This window comes from Amblyomma mixtum, chromosome 1 (assembly GCF_055824585.1).
Source record: "Amblyomma mixtum isolate Tamu chromosome 1, ASM5582458v1, whole genome shotgun sequence".
Lineage (NCBI taxonomy): Eukaryota > Metazoa > Arthropoda > Arachnida > Ixodida > Ixodidae > Amblyomma > Amblyomma mixtum.
This window is the reverse complement of record NC_143012.1, coordinates 218647705-218663227: the sequence shown is the minus strand read 5'-3', so window position 1 is coordinate 218663227 and position 15523 is coordinate 218647705. Positions and strand designations below refer to the sequence as shown.

Here is a 15523-nt window from a genome sequence, read left to right as displayed (position 1 = left end):
CTGTTTCTTCCTTCACACCAGCCCTAACCTACCAACTTCACCGCAATACATTCCTCATGTCCTTATATAGTGCAACCAAGGTTGCAGCACCTCTTCACTGAGACCACGCGCAGGGATGCAAGATACCGCAGAGTAGGGTGCCTCACGGCGAGGTTTCTGTACTGCAGTGGATAGCCTAGCATCATTTGGTGCTATGCAAAAAAACCTAGCTGCATTACATGCGACATCAGTGCTATGCACCTGCTATACTTCATCTCACAACTTGCTGACAGTGAAGCGGAAGCTATGAGCATAGAGCAATAGCTTCCAGATGTGTGTGTGTGACTGGCTTGTAAGCGTACGAGAACAGCACGCTTGCAGAAATCATCGCTTCAATCTCACAGGTTCTACTTCACCGCGAAAAAGTTGAGAATCAGAACATAGAACCTTTGCACAGCTGTGTCCCTACAAGGTGCATCCAATTTCTACTCTGCAAGCCACCTGCTTCACTAATACTCGGGTCATTCTTAGCTGCAACCATGACACTCTCACAGACGGACCCCCACTCCCGCTACACGGCCACTAAACATCTCAATGCTCAGTAATGTGTAGGGTACGAGAGAAAGGGGCAAGTCCTACCAGGCTCTTGACGATCTTGAGCAGTTCCTCCATGACCACAGCGATGCCCTGGTAGCCCAGAAGCCGGCAGATGGCACGGAAGTGTGGCGCACCTACGAAGCCACTGTAGAGGCTGTAGATCTGCTGGTACGCAGAGTTCAGGGCCTGGACATGCACAAAACACAAGCATTGCACGGTGAGAAAAAAGACAAAACAGTGGCATCCAATGAGAACAATGTTTATGGGAGCACAGTAATTAGTTACAGCTTAGTAACAGTTGACGGCATGTGCACTTACAATAAGGGTGAAAGCAATGGCTACAGGTGCTTGCAAACTCGTAACGCCTCCCAAACAGGAATAACTGGCTTCTACCTGAAATCAGCTGCCAGTACATATTTTAAAAATGAACAAAAATGCAAAAGACCGCCTTTTCAGACTAGCCCAAATGAGCAGGCTCCTAGCAAAGTGCCTGTGTTGAGACTATGGACAGGTGGACATATGATAATCTATAGGGATGATTCTGTCCTGTACAGCCATTTACAGACAAGTGAGAAGTTTTTAGCATGACCTTTATTTTTTTTTTTCTTCCGTAGTAGGCACCCAGTGACCCTGTAATTAAAGAGTAGAATCTCAATTGCTCCAACGCATGAGCGATTATAACTTCACTGTCTTTTGGCGCAAAGAAAACATAAGGTAAACCAGTGAGACACTGAATGTGCAGGCAAGCACACTAAGTGATCTCTGACACAATCACCCACAAAACATTGATACACAGGCATGTCCAAATGAGCCACTCAGAGCAGGCCAATTTCTGACATCCAACAGTTATCACTAGACATCACAGAAGTTTGCAGACATTGCGTCATATATCATCATCATCATCAGCACGACTTCGCCCATGGTAAAGTCCCTTTATGAGCTTTTCTAAAAAAAGCTAAGTACCGAAAACGTTTGCGGCGCCGCCGACGCACACTATTGGACAGCGCCCACTTCCGGTTGGGAACTGGTTCCGTTCCGCCATGTTCTTCCTAAGTCGTCCGGCTGCATAGTTCGACGGCGCTTGCACGCTACGTTTCTTGCTCCTATAGTTGTGCTGGCGACAAACATTCAGCAGAGTAGTAAGTAGTAAGTGGTTATTTTATTGTGCATTTGATACGGAAGGTAAAAGAATATTTGCTGCCCCGGCATCTGCTATCGCGACGGGAAGCACCTGAGCTGGGGCAGCGAAATAAAGGATAGCAGGCAGAGAGTAGAAGTGAAAGAAAAGTGATGAGGGGACAGAAGAAAGGACAGGGGGAGGGGTACACTTTCAATGAATCTATTTACATATCTACAAAGGTTAATATATATATATATATATATATACAATGCGCACGCGCGTGGAGACCTGCGCGAGCGTTCTCCATCATACGCGCCAGCAGAGGTGACGTTTTTACATTTGTCGCTGTTTGCTGGAAGCCACTTTAGGTTTTCGGGCGCTTTTTTGTGCCGGCAGCAGCAGCCGAAATGCCGGGCTATTGCGCCTTCGGGTGCTCAACCCAGTCAGGAAAAGGGCTGGCGTTGTTTTCAGTGCCGCTTGCGAAGGACGATATTGTGCGACAGAAAGCATGGCTTCACAGGATTGGGAGAAAAAAAAAATTCAAGCCGACAAAGTCTAGCAAGCTATGCGAGGAAAGTTCAATTCCTGCTTTCCATCATTGAGATTCGATGCTCTAGTAGCAAACTTTGGCTGGCGAGTCAGAATTGGTAAAGCTCTCGGCTCTCACTGTGTTTGCCAATAGTTTGATTCCGCGCTGCTGTCCGCCCTTTGTCATTTCGTAAACATGCATGTCAGTGCAAGTATGCGCACGTATTTCAGCCTACGGCCCCACTCTGTAACGCACTGCAGCTGGTCCATTGAGATCAAGTAGCCAAAACCTTTTCGCTCAGTAATGCGCCCTGAAAGCGTAGCCTCTTGCGAAGTGTTCTGCAGTACGCCCTGCCTATTCCTTAACAGTATCGCGCGACTGACAACCAGTCGGCTTGTCAGCGCCTGATGACGGCGCAGAGCGGCAAAACGAGCGAGAATCAGTGCATCTGAAACAATTGCGCTTATTCTCGCTTGATTCGCTCTCCGCACCGTGATAAGGCGCTGAGAAGTTGGCTGGTTGACGGTAAGTACATAACTCGCGCTCAAATTTGGTGAATTTACATGTGTTCGCGCTCGCGCATAGCATGTGTGAATTCTTGGAGTGCTAGCTGCAGAAGTGCTTTACGGGCCAAAGGTTTATGTGACGCGGGCGCAAAGAAATTTTGTTGTTGTAAGAAACCAACGGGCAGCCTCAGCGTCTAGTGCCCATAATATTCCTTTCATTCTATTCCCGCCATTCAAGTAATCCGTGAGGCAGCACCGTAATTATTTCCTGCATACCGGCTCCCGCAGACATCAGCTTCCCGGTCTCCTCGACAAAACAACGCAAATCACATTCGGAGCGCATTACTGGCACGTTTCCCCTCTTTTTGGTAGAACACTCAGTTGCCACTGCCCCTCATAGCAAAGCCACGTGTGTTCTCTCACGAACTAAAGTCCCTATTAATAACTAGGCCGCCGCCATGCGACTGCAGTTTGCCCGCCCTCACCATCTGCGGCAAAACAAAACGCAGATCACATTTGGAGCGCATTACTGGCACGTTTTCCCACTTCTCATACCAAGCTCATTTACTACATTTTCCACTGCCCCTTACAGCAAAGCCGCGACTCTGCAAGGTCCGCCGTTCCAGTGCATACAATCGCGCCACCGGAGCGCGTTAGGAAGAACATGGCGGAAGACGAGAGCCGGATGGGAAAGGGCGTTAGGAGAGGAGGGACTTGTCGCTACTTAGCAAAGCTGATCTAGGGACTTTAGCCCATGGCAGGAAACAGGCCCCTGCTGTATCTCTCCAATTAACCCTGTCCCGTGCCAGCTACAGCCACCTGATCCCTGCAAAGTTCTTAATCTCATCTGTCAACCTAACTTTCTGCCGTGCCCCTGTTATGCTTGCCTTCTCTTGGAATCCAACAGTTCTCTTGCCTTCGCATTTCATGCCCTGCCCAAGCCCATTTCTTCCTCTTGATTTCGACTAGGATGTCATTAACCCGCGTTTGTTCTCTCACCCACTCCGCCCAATTCCGATCACTTAACGTTACACTTATCCTTTTTCTTTCCTTAGCTCGCAGCGTTGTTCTTAACTTAAGCTGAGCCCTCTTTGTTAGCCTCCACGTTTCTGCCCCATAGGTGAGTACCGGTAAGATACAGCAGTTATATACTTTTCTTACATACTGAGGTCTATGTTGCAAGAAGCGGCACTTTTGAGTTCAAGAACGAATTAAAACCATGTCAAAACTGCGTTCACTGTCAGTATTTCATGAAAAGATATACCATATATAAGTGTGTACCTTTGTAGCGAAGAAAAAACAAAAGCATCTCTGACAACTTTGAATCAATACTCCTTGGACATGCAAGCACTGTCAGCATCAAATGAAATGCGAACAAGAAAATTCGAGCGATAATAGCACAACGAGAACATTTAATCTGACGAAGACTGGATACTGATGCACTTGATTCTTACTTCAATGACGGAAGACTACTATGTACCTGCATCTACCTGCAACTTTTCTCCAGCAGCTAATATTTTTGTGTTTCATTCGAGAGTGGTGGCAAGTACCACAGCATTTTCTGCCTCTGTATGCCATTGCCAGTAAACAGCTTGTATGTACAGTCAAACCCCGCTAGGGCAAAATTTCCACAACGAAGTATTTCGTATTCCCCATCAGCAAACCACACAAGGCAAAGAAATTATTTCTCCAAACAACGAAAAATTTTCAAAGCATGGGTCTGCTTCAATGAATTTTTTCCGAGTAAACAGATTTTTTTATACCCATATCTCGTTAGGTCCACCAAAACTGCTGCCGCAGCCAGATTCTCATGTATCTTCAGTGACGCCGCTGACACTCCCTAAGGAATCGGACTTAATGTGCACACATGTGCAAATAAAGATGCGACACGGTGCACGACTTCTTGCGATGGTTTTGTCGACGGTTCTGACACGGGGCTTGTGAACCACGGCAGTTGGTGCAAAACTGCTTTCGGCTTTCTCACTCACTTTGCTGACGAAGACATAAAGGAAATCAGTAGTTCATTTCAGTGCTAAGCGTGTCGACGGAAACTGGTGAAAAGGCTAGTGTCAAAGTGCTTTTTGTGAGACTTCAGTATGTGCAGAGCATGTTAGGCCTAGTGACAAAGAGCAAGAGGTGCATGACGATCCGCCAGTGCCGGTGGGCGGCGCATCGTTGCAAGACACCTGATGCCAGCAAGGGTACTCTAGTCTCTCTCTTGCGCTGCAGACGAGCACCACAACAACTTTTGCTTTTTTTCTTTTTCTTTCTGGTAAACCTGAGTACTGACCTAGTACAAGCACCACTGCGTAAATGGCAGTGTGACGGCGGTTCTAGGTGGAGTCTCAACACAATCACACTCCACCGGTATGTTCGTACTGCCTTCGCAAAACGTCCTCGAAGAATCGGAGCAACTGCATTTCTGGCACGTCATCTAAAGCATCGATTTTGAGGTACAGGTGAGCCCTGTTTAATGCGCAGCGACACCGCATACGTGCGCCTAGTCCACACCAAAATGGCTCCAGGTAACGTGGTCTCAATACAGATTCTCACAAAACAAAAGCAGGGGCGGTTCTACAGCACATGCGGAAAAATATACGAGTTTTGACAGCAAATGTAGCGGGTGAGTTTGTTACGCGAATGTGTGCATCATCTCCGGAGTACCTTGGCACCACGACAACTGTGCCATGGCACTTACTTCAAAATGGCGAAAGGCCAAAACTGACAGATCTTTGGAAAATACAGGTTGTTCCCGAACAATTCGGTCCAATCCGTCAATGCTCTCACCCAATTTCACGACAACGAAGCTTCCACTTCAGCGAACATTTTCGTGTGTCCCATGAACTTCACTGCAGCGGGATTCGACTGCAATAACTCATGAGTGCACTGCCGACTAGCCTGCACGCTCCAGCAGCACAATCTACAAACGCGTTTTTTTTTTTTAAAACAAGGCAAAAGCTTGGGTTTTGCCTTGGGTTTGCAAGGACATGCAAGCTGCCGCGCATGAAAATAAATGACAAGGGAGGCCCTGCTATGGCTGACACGGATGTCCTACCTTCGTGCCATAGATGTAATGAGGCTGGGCACTCGGCATTTTCTCCCTGGTCACAGGTTGCGTCAGAGTGATGTCTTTCACCTTGACAAACCTGTCGGGAAGAGGGGGCACAAAGTAAGAACACAGTTCCACAGCCCGAAACAATGTGGTCCATTCAAGATGGCTTCACCCGTTTTGTTTGCATGTCATCTAGCCACCAAATGACATCAATCCACCAAAGGACATGTTATCAAGCCACCATAATGACACCAAATGATCAGCTAAGACAAATGGTTTGGTTTGGTTTATTGTCCCAAAGCGACTAAGGCTATGAGAGACGCCGTAGTGAAGGGCTCCGGAAATTTCAACCACCTAGGGTTCTTTAACGTGGACTGACATCGCACAGCAAACAGGAGCTAAGACAAATGAATGATTTTGTAAGAAAATGAGTTCGTAAAATATAGAACACGGCATGATATCATCTCATTCTATGAGCAGCTCATCAAAGACGTAATTACCATATTTGCTCGCATAAAAGGTGCACTCGCATAATAGGCGCATCCCCAGTTTCGGCACGAAAAATCAGATTTTTTTATTTCCGCGCACAATAGGCGCACCCCGAACTTGGCACTGTGATCAATACTGTATTTACACGATTGCAAGCCGACGCCTCGCCACCCCCCGCTTCCCAATCTTTATTTTAACAAAGATTTTGCTGAACTCACTACTAGTCCCTACTAGTGCTGCTGCCGTCGCAGCTGCTGCAGACCTACAGCACGTACAACGACATCGCGTAGAACAGCCAGCCGCACACAGTTTTCAGGGATGCTCACTTTAAACGTTGTTTGGAAAGCTTCATCTCCAGCCAGAAACGTTCCCAACTTAGGCCCGCGATAACCTAGGCGCTTGGAGTCGCGTACGAAAATTTAGGCACGCCGCAGTCGCAACTGCCGCACTTCTAGGCCACGTCAAATTCCCGGCCTGCCGCACGCTTTCCATGTTCGAGAGCAAACTCCCAGCCGTGTAGCTATTAAGGTGCTTGCCCGTCGAGCTGAAACAGCAACGCTCGGCGGCAAAGCCACAACCACGATGAAGTAACGCGCGACACTGCTACCACAGATCCCGGTACTTAACAGCCGCAAAAAAACTGGAGCTGGTGATGCTGATGGCGATATGGATAGCGAAAGCTCGCGGCGGAGGATAACGATGATGACGATGAGCTTGGTCTCGGGCGCCCTCTGTGGGCGGCGTCTGGAAGCTCCTGTGCGCGTGTGTGGCCTCTGTGATTACGCTCCTGTTGTGCGCAGCCGGAGCTGATCGTAGAGGCCTCGGCGCGTGCATTTTGAAGGCTATTCCCCCGCGTGGGTTGTGGAAACTTTCGGTGTGGCCCTTACACGGATCTTTTTTTTTTAATATTAACTTCGGGAAAACGGGGTGCGGCCCTTACATGAGTGCGTTTATGCGTTATGTTCAATTTTGTGAGTCGAAAAATTTCTGGAAATTTTACACCGCGTTAGGCGCACCCCGAACTTTGAGCCGGATTTTCTGGAAAAAAAGTGCGCCTATTATGCGAGTAAATACGGTATTATAAATAGGACACTGCGGTCAGTTAGGTACGCTCAACTGAAAATTATGAAAATGCCTAAAGGAAAAGCTGATACTAAGAACAATAAGACATTGTTGAAACGTTCAGCATAAAAAAGTGCATCAAGCATTAAATGAAGATGATCTATAAATTCACAGGCGAGGCTTTTTTATCAATATTGGTAGCAGACAAAACAAGACAACACAGTTTCAGTGTGAATAATTCTGATGTTCGAGATGGAATATATTTCAGTAAAGCACTGCTAAGAAATAGAAATTGTACTTAAGTAATAAATCCCGCATAATCAGCTCAGTTCTGTAGCTGGCTGTCTTGAGATGTCGACTTCACAAATACAGTCAAACACCTTGGCTACCTGTTTAACGAAGGAGATAACTTGGCCTAACCAATTTCCTTTTCTAATAGTAACATACTGTGGATGCCATTACATAAAGACACTCAGTTGCCATAAACACAGAACAAAGTCAGAGGAAGGAGTTGCAACGCAGCATGGGGACTCAAATCCGATTTTCTGTCAGCTTTTCTTTTTAAATCTCCCTGTTTCACTCCCTGATCCCTTCATTCACTTGCCTTGATCCCTTCATTCACGGTATGTGCCAGGTGTACACCCACTGCAAGACTGCTATGGTATCTTTCCTTTTAACTACCTATAACCTCTACACAGCACAGAAGTGCACAGAGCATGCGAGTGGCGTTTCAAGTCTTTTGGCAGTGTCCCATGTGATGGCAACAAGGCAGCAGGCGTGAGTTGTATGCAAGGGGTGGTCACGTGATTGCAGCAAAGGGCTATGCGTGGTAGGCAGATGCCATGCATGGTTGGTGGCTGAACGTGTCTCATAAGCAGCTCACGCTTGAAAAGAAATTGCGGAGAACCTCCGATGCTAGCACTTACAGAATGCTGGTTTAGTTTATTGGGGTTTAACGTCCCAAAGCGACTCAGGCTATGAGGGACGCCGCAGTGAAGGGCTCCGGAAATTTCGACCACCTGGGGTTCTTTAACGTGCACTGACATCGCACAGTACACGGGCCTCTAGAATTTCGCCTCCATCGAAATTCAGCCGCCGTGGCCGGGATTGAACCCGCGTCTTTCGAGCCAGTAGCCGAGCGCCGTAACCACTGGGCCACCGCGGCGGGGCACTTACAGAATGCCATACTTGGGACACGCTTGGGATGAACACACTTGGGACAATGCCCACAAATGCAGCTGAGGTGGAGCATTGTGCTCAGAAAAGCTAGACCCACAAACGCGCAGAAGACCAAGCAGATGACGAATGCTGCAACATTTGCAAAGTTTCCTGCCCAGACTCCACTGTGTACAATGTGCAGAATTTCAGATGCTCCGATAAGAATGCACAAGCCACAATCGTGCCCTCCAGCACTAAGCACTGCCCATACTTCACCGACATAGCAATCACCAGTCGCTCTGTACATGCTAGAAGTAGCAAGTTGTGGCGCACAGCCCATATATCGCCAACGTCGCAATCGCCAGTCGCGCTGTACACACTGCGGCAGGAGCTAATAATTTTTAAATTTTTTTAGGTAGACATACTACAAGTAGTGAACGGTGGCCATGAGAACCTAACCTATCATACCTAAGCACTGTAAATAGTGAGCTGTGGCCACAAGACCATACTATAAACAGATCTGCAGGAATGCATTCCCCACGCTTCTTCAAAAGGAATTTTGAATGATAGGAATATTTTTCGCAACCTCGTGAGATTCGTATCATCGAGATTCTACGGTAGTTCCTGTTCACTCCATTTTTTTTTTTTTTTTTCAAATTGCAAATTGTGTGGTTTTATGCCTCGAAATGACACATGGGCTACGAGGTAAGCTGTAGTGAAGGGCTCTGCATTTGTTCTAGACCACCTGGGAATCTTTAAGATGCGCTGAAATCGCACAGCACATGGGCGTTTTTGTATTTCGCCTCCAACGAAATACGGCTGCTACGGCCAGGATCGAACCCGTGACCTTGGGATCAGCAAGCCACTGTGGTTGGTCACACTCTGTTTTAAGAGTTTGGTGCTAAGCCATACAGACTTTTTGCTAACCACAACGCATATTGTGAGTGGCTTACTCTGGACAAAAGCACTAACACTGGACTTCTTCCAAACAGCATGTGGCACATTTCCCAACCTGTTTGTTGCTGCATTGTAGCAGTAGTTGGGCAGGAAATCGTAGTTCAGCTCCCAGAAGACATGGAGGCACACACGGCCGTATGGTGCCAGGACGTTGTGGTTGGCCTCCCTCAGCATGGCATCGAAATCGTCCAGGGTGACAAACTTGCTCAGCAGCTTGTGGGTCATGCGGTTCACGGACAGCAAGCCCTCCAGCTCCTGCAATGTGAGAAATGCATGTGGTGGACTACCTTTGCTCCCATCCGCTGTGCCAACATGTCAAGAGACAGCTGAGCTAAAAAACAAGACAACAACCAATGCAGTTACAAGGAAATCATATCTTCAAAGTATACTGCGCACACAAAGACAAGGACGTGACGGTACACACAACAGGTCTGTGCTTGCTGTGTGTACCTTCACGTCCTTGTCTTTGTGTGTGCAACATATACTTTGAAGATACGTCTGACCAACTCGCCCAACAACGCACTCTTTTAAACAAGGAAATCGCTTCTGACACTGACCATCACGGAGGCTAGAAAGCCAAGCCTCACAGCAACGGCAACTAACTAGCCGCCATTTCAAGCAAGCTCCTCCTTCATGCTCAAACGGCTTGCTCACTAAAACACTGTACTTGCATTCACTGAGGCTTCTGACCTGGCAGATCAATGCATTATGAAAATGCCAAATTAAGCTGCTAAAGGTAAGCATATTCGTAAGCACGAAACGCTTTTCAGACAGTGGCCTAATGCCATCTGGAGCTAGGTGGTGTGAGCGTTAAGATTGGATTGGATTGGAGTAAACTTTATTTGTGCCTGCAGTTGGGCGCTCGCGCGCCCCGACGAGGGCCTACGTCGTCTACGAGGCTGCCGTTACTCGGCGCGGGTCTCCGCTCGCCGTTGCCGGCTCGCTGGGTCCCTGCCTTTCGAGCGCCCCGAGGACCTGCTGGACGGCCCACGAGACGGGCCAGATTAGCCTTCATTGAACGTGTCTGCTAGTTCTCGGCCAGTGCAAGGGAACTTAGCAACATTTTATATAGTACCTAACTGGCACACTCCTACTGCGACTCCTGCACTTGTGCTTCTTGTGGTTCATGTTCTGCAGGACTATTCTTTAAACGAATAAAGACATTAAAGAACCCCAGGTGGTCGAAATTTCCAGAGCCCTCCACTACGGTGTCCCTCATAGCCTGAGTCGCTTTGGGACGTTAAACCTAATAAACCCACCAACCCACGCTCCCATAAATATCATAAAATTCACTCTTCACTACTTGCAGAAGGTGACCTATAAAACCATTTCACAACATTCACTGGTCTGCTTCAGGGCAGAACGCACATAACAATGGGCCCATACTAGAAGCTGTTCAACAATGTAAATGCAGAATAACAAATAAATGCGCAAAAAACGTGAGTACGACTACAAGCACTCTGTTTATGATGCCCGCAAGTATATGCCGGGCACATGCAAGCTCTGTACGTTCCTGATGCCTCATGGAAAGGGACCACCTCTCCACCTCTACCTGGTGTCACAATGGTCCAAAACTGTCCTACTGCCACATCACAGCTAGTATGTACGTCCAGAACAATGAACAAGGCGAAAGCAAGAACTACTGGAAGCTTTCAGCATGGCAATGGGATTGCATGGAATTCGCATCAGCAAATGATCAATATGTCTCTCAGAAAAACAAACAACAAAAAACTTATCAGAAGCACTGCATGTTCACACAGGCATTATCACTGCAGTTAGCTCTAAACTTTCTCAAATGCTCCATAAAGTTATTCATTGCTCTGCCTTTACATTGAACAGTTCCTAGCCAGTACTTGCTGTCAAGTGTGTCTCTTCTCTAGTTCTGTTCTTTTTTTAACAATTCTTTTTAATCACTTTGAACATCAGGCTGACAACCAACTAGCCCCAAGTAATGCCTTAACGATGAATTTCATGCTCAGAAAAGGGATACAGATGGAATTCACAGTATTTCCTACAAACTGCTCCATGCTACTTCCTGTTAATACCTCTCAAAAGTACTTCAAAGAAGTACTGTGGATCACAATCACACTACACTCCTTACACTGAGGTTCTACGTACACAACTGCCTACAGTGCAAGTTCGCAGCTTTTCCTGGGGGTATGATGTGGCTAGCAAGTATTTCTCTGTCTCGGACAAATTTAGCCTTCCTCACATCCTAACGGAGCTTTCATGTTCACTAGAGAATGCAGTAAATTCCTCAAAACACTCAGCTGGGTAGCATGTCCTTCGACACGCTCATGTAACCAGGGTCTGTCAACCATAACACAGTCGAACCTCAATATAACAATGTCTACTTGCAGCCGAAAAATTCGCTGAATCACAAACTTTGTTTAGTCAAGATTCCTATGTTTCAGCAGTCCAAATAAAGTTACGGATTTATGAACACCTTGCAAATACAGCAGAATCTCATGCTACCATTACGATTCCATGACGAGTCCACCACGCAAGAACTCAACAGCATTGAGGAAAACAGAGCAAATAGTCATTACATAGGACCAATTCCACTACACCACTGCTGCCACCAGTGGAATGTTTTGCCAACCATGCCAAGACACACCCTTTGCCACCCCTTCGAAACATCAGCCCGGGAGAGGTCTATTGCAAAAAAAGAAAGAAAGAAAGAAAAACGGGTATATCAAATCCCTCAAGCTATGAGGGGCGTTGCAGAGATGGAAAGTGAGCAGCATCCCAAAGGGCAGTTTTCATTTTAAGTCCTTCTAGTGTAATAGGTATTGCTGCACCAACGCTGTTGTACGTTTTGCGACGAATGAACTGAAGAAAGTGGACGTACCACCACCCCCGTGATGTCCTGTGCCTCGAAGCGTGCCACGGCCAGTTCCAGGCTGCGCTGCAGGGCAGCCCCCAGTCGCTGGGCGACCAGCCGGTTGAGGTCGACCGAGCGGCCCAGCAGCTGCACATGCCTCTGCCGCAGCAGAGTCTCGTACCGGTTGGCCACCGGGTACGCAAACACGGTCGAGTTGCTCGCACACTCCACGCGGAAACGCTTGTCCAGCAGGATGCTGCACAGGGACGATGGTGGAACACGCGCATCAGAAAGGAGTCGGTCTAACAATTCTGAGATCACCACAAGATCATCTGGGACCACGTGAAGTGCAGAACTGCTATGGTACACGTGCAGATCCTATGACCCACGTAACACATTAATGGGGCGGCACAACAGTAGTAAGAGTGTGTACGCGGAATGAGAACTGTGAGATCAGAAAAGTGAAAGCGCTACTAGAAAGACTGACGGTCAGTTACCACGCCTGTGCAACACAACATTGTGCGACAGCAGCATGCGGGACCTTGTCCATAGTGCTCAGCTCTAACGACATGGAAGCAAAGTTTTCTCGCTTTTTCAGTTTTGCCACGGCATTTTGCATTCCACTGCACACTTAAGATGCAGCAAAGCGGAGAAAAGCTAGTCTGAGCAAGCAATACTTTGCTTGCTGCACACAGAGGGTGCCAAGGTTTCGGAATGGTGCTTGGTCAGCTCAGCAGTGCAGTGCCATTCAACTTTCCTCCTCTCGTTCTCTTGCACTCCTTCGTGTTTTTAAGCTAATACCGTCGACGGCAATGCCAGGAAAGCGAGAACAGTGCCCTTAAGTGCTGTCGCACTACACAAATGCAAGAACCGCTTCCACCGGACGCACCTTCAAGATGGTGCAACTTTCTCCGACAATGTTAGCATGCATCTGCATTTATGTCACAGTGATTGTAGTCGACAATGCTTTCACTTTTTTTGCTTTTGTTTTATAAAAACTGGCCTTTCTTCCATTTCTCTTTTCAGCACTTTTCCAAAATAAAGCACTTCACCTTTCAAGACTCAGTACTTTGTTCATACATGGCTCGAAAGAATAATTTCTTAAAGTTACTTTACTGAACTTCCAGATACCTCCCTCACCGATTCCTCATGGTGATGTCTGCTGTGCCTGTGATACATGCCATGGCGTCTGCAGTTCACGTTAAACACCACATTACGTGCACAAAAGTAATTTAGCCCTTAATTTTTTTTGTGAAGAAATGTACACTCTGTTAAGAGTTTTTTGTATTAACGTCACATAATAGGTTCACTTTCACAGCACTCATTACATCAACTATAATGATCTCCCTGCCTCACTTCACTTTATTCCTTGCAATTAACCAAATTAGATGATGCCATGTGTCTTGTCTGACAAGAAAAAACCGGCACTTATAAAACATATCACCCTAGCTCCTAGCTGATCTGCAACACCTGTGCAAAGTAGTGAACCAACACAGTTGTCCTAATGTGAGAAGTGCTTTTGAAAGGCAACACTGAAGTGAAGAACACACTACCTTCCAGCAAGATGCTTGTAGTAGGCGAATATCTGATCACTCAGTTTGTATGCAAACTGGTCAAAGCACAGGTTGACCTCGGCTTCCACTTCATCGTAGAGAAACTGCTTCTTGAACTTGGTGAGCGCATAAAATGCGCTGTCATTATAGAGATCCAGGGGGTAGAGCACACACCTGGAACAAAGTCTCCTCATGAATCTCTGGGAGCCAAAGAGAAGCAAGGGGCATATCAAAGCAATAAAAATGCGCCAATTCACACACTCTCAAAAATGAAAAAGATAAGAACAAGGACCAAACCTAACAGACAGCTAAAACAAAGATAAGGTGTAGAACAAACGCACGTGCTCATTTTTAGCACAGCTACCAATATATGAGTAGAACACCTCCTCACAGCATTTGGTTTATCCGTATACATGCCCACACTTTTTAGAGCCAAGTGTCACACGCAGAAAATGCCTCTGAGCACTTTCAAGAGACCAGACAAATTCGCTCCATAGTTTCAACAAGGAGGTCATGAGAGACACTCACTCCATCATGGAAGGGTTTTTTGTGGTCAGGATGTGGTCAGTCAGGATCCACGGAAGGGACATTTCAATCGGGAACTGAAACCAGAAAACGGATGTCAGCCATTAGGAAACATTCTTCCCTACACTTTCCTGATGCAGCCAATGTCACACCTACATCAGATAGCCCTGTGTCCGCATGATACATCCAAGAGAGGACTAAAACCAACGCGCCCTTAACCAGAAGGTTGCCAGATGGCCACACAGAAGGAAAGCCTCAAAGCCAAACTATGCAGCAAAAGAAAAATTCACCTAAATCGGGGCATTTTCTACTTTCCCCAACTGTCCAAGTGTAACACGTTGCATCACAACCAATGAAAGTAAAAACACTGACCGCCCATTAGCGACAAGTGCCAAGTTTGCCTCTAAAAAATTTCCAATGTCATTGAGCAAAACTCACATTTGCACCTCGACACAAAAAAACTGTGTCTGCCTGGATTATGAAACTGGTTGGTTGGTTTGGTTCGTTTATGGGGGTTTAATGTCCCAAAGTGACTCAGGCTATCGGAGAGGCTGTAGTGGAGGGCTCCGGAAATTTCGACCACCTGGCGTTTTTTAACGTGCACTGACATTGCACAGTACATGGGCCTCGAAATTCGACCGCTGCGGCCGGGATCAGACCCATGTCTTCTCGGATCAGCAGCCGAGCACCATAACCACTGAGCCACCGCGGCGGGTGATTATGAAACTGAAGACAGCAACTAGCATAAAACAAGGAAACATTGCTGCAAACACTTCCAGCGCATACACATCAATGTAGTGAAAAATCACCTGGATCCTTTTCCCCATCGTCATTTCCAAGTAGAATTCTCGGTACCACAACTGGGACAGGTCACAACACTCTTGCAAAGTCTCTGTATGTCAAAGAAAGAAAGAGGAAATAAAAACAATGAATAATTACTGAAACGTAGCCAGCTTTTCAAGGAAAATAAGAAAGCCTCCCTTTTCACAGCCCAAAGATCCAAGTGAACATAAAAAAAGTGAAAAACCCATGGCACACTGATGACAGTGGTGGCCAAGTAAACGTAAACGTGAATCATTTGTTGCACAGATGTACAGTCTTTGTCAAAAGTAACAAGGCTCCATGGTTTGCTTCTCATTTGTATAACAGAGCCCTCACAGCTCCTTAAAGAC

At 46.9% G+C, this 15523-nt stretch overlaps 1 protein-coding gene across 4 annotated transcripts in view; it reads right to left on the bottom strand.

Moving 5' to 3' along the window:
* Cyfip (Cytoplasmic FMR1-interacting protein Sra-1) overlaps positions 1-15523 on the bottom strand; it is an 82443-nt gene that overhangs the window by 52466 nt on the left and 14454 nt on the right. For all 4 annotated transcript variants that reach the window (XR_016286358.1, XM_089563764.1, XM_089563756.1 and 1 more), the window contains 7 exons: positions 15161-15243; positions 14355-14428; positions 13827-14000; positions 12301-12529; positions 9505-9704; positions 5787-5877; positions 619-762 (listed from right to left, as the gene is read on the bottom strand). Coding sequence is in view for 3 of the 4 variants with exons in the window: in XM_089563764.1 (XP_089419890.1) it covers positions 619-762; positions 5787-5877; positions 9505-9704; positions 12301-12529; positions 13827-14000; positions 14355-14428; positions 15161-15243 (995 nt within the window). In the remaining variant the exon portion in view is untranslated. The remainder of the gene's footprint in view (positions 1-618; positions 763-5786; positions 5878-9504; positions 9705-12300; positions 12530-13826; positions 14001-14354; positions 14429-15160; positions 15244-15523) is intronic.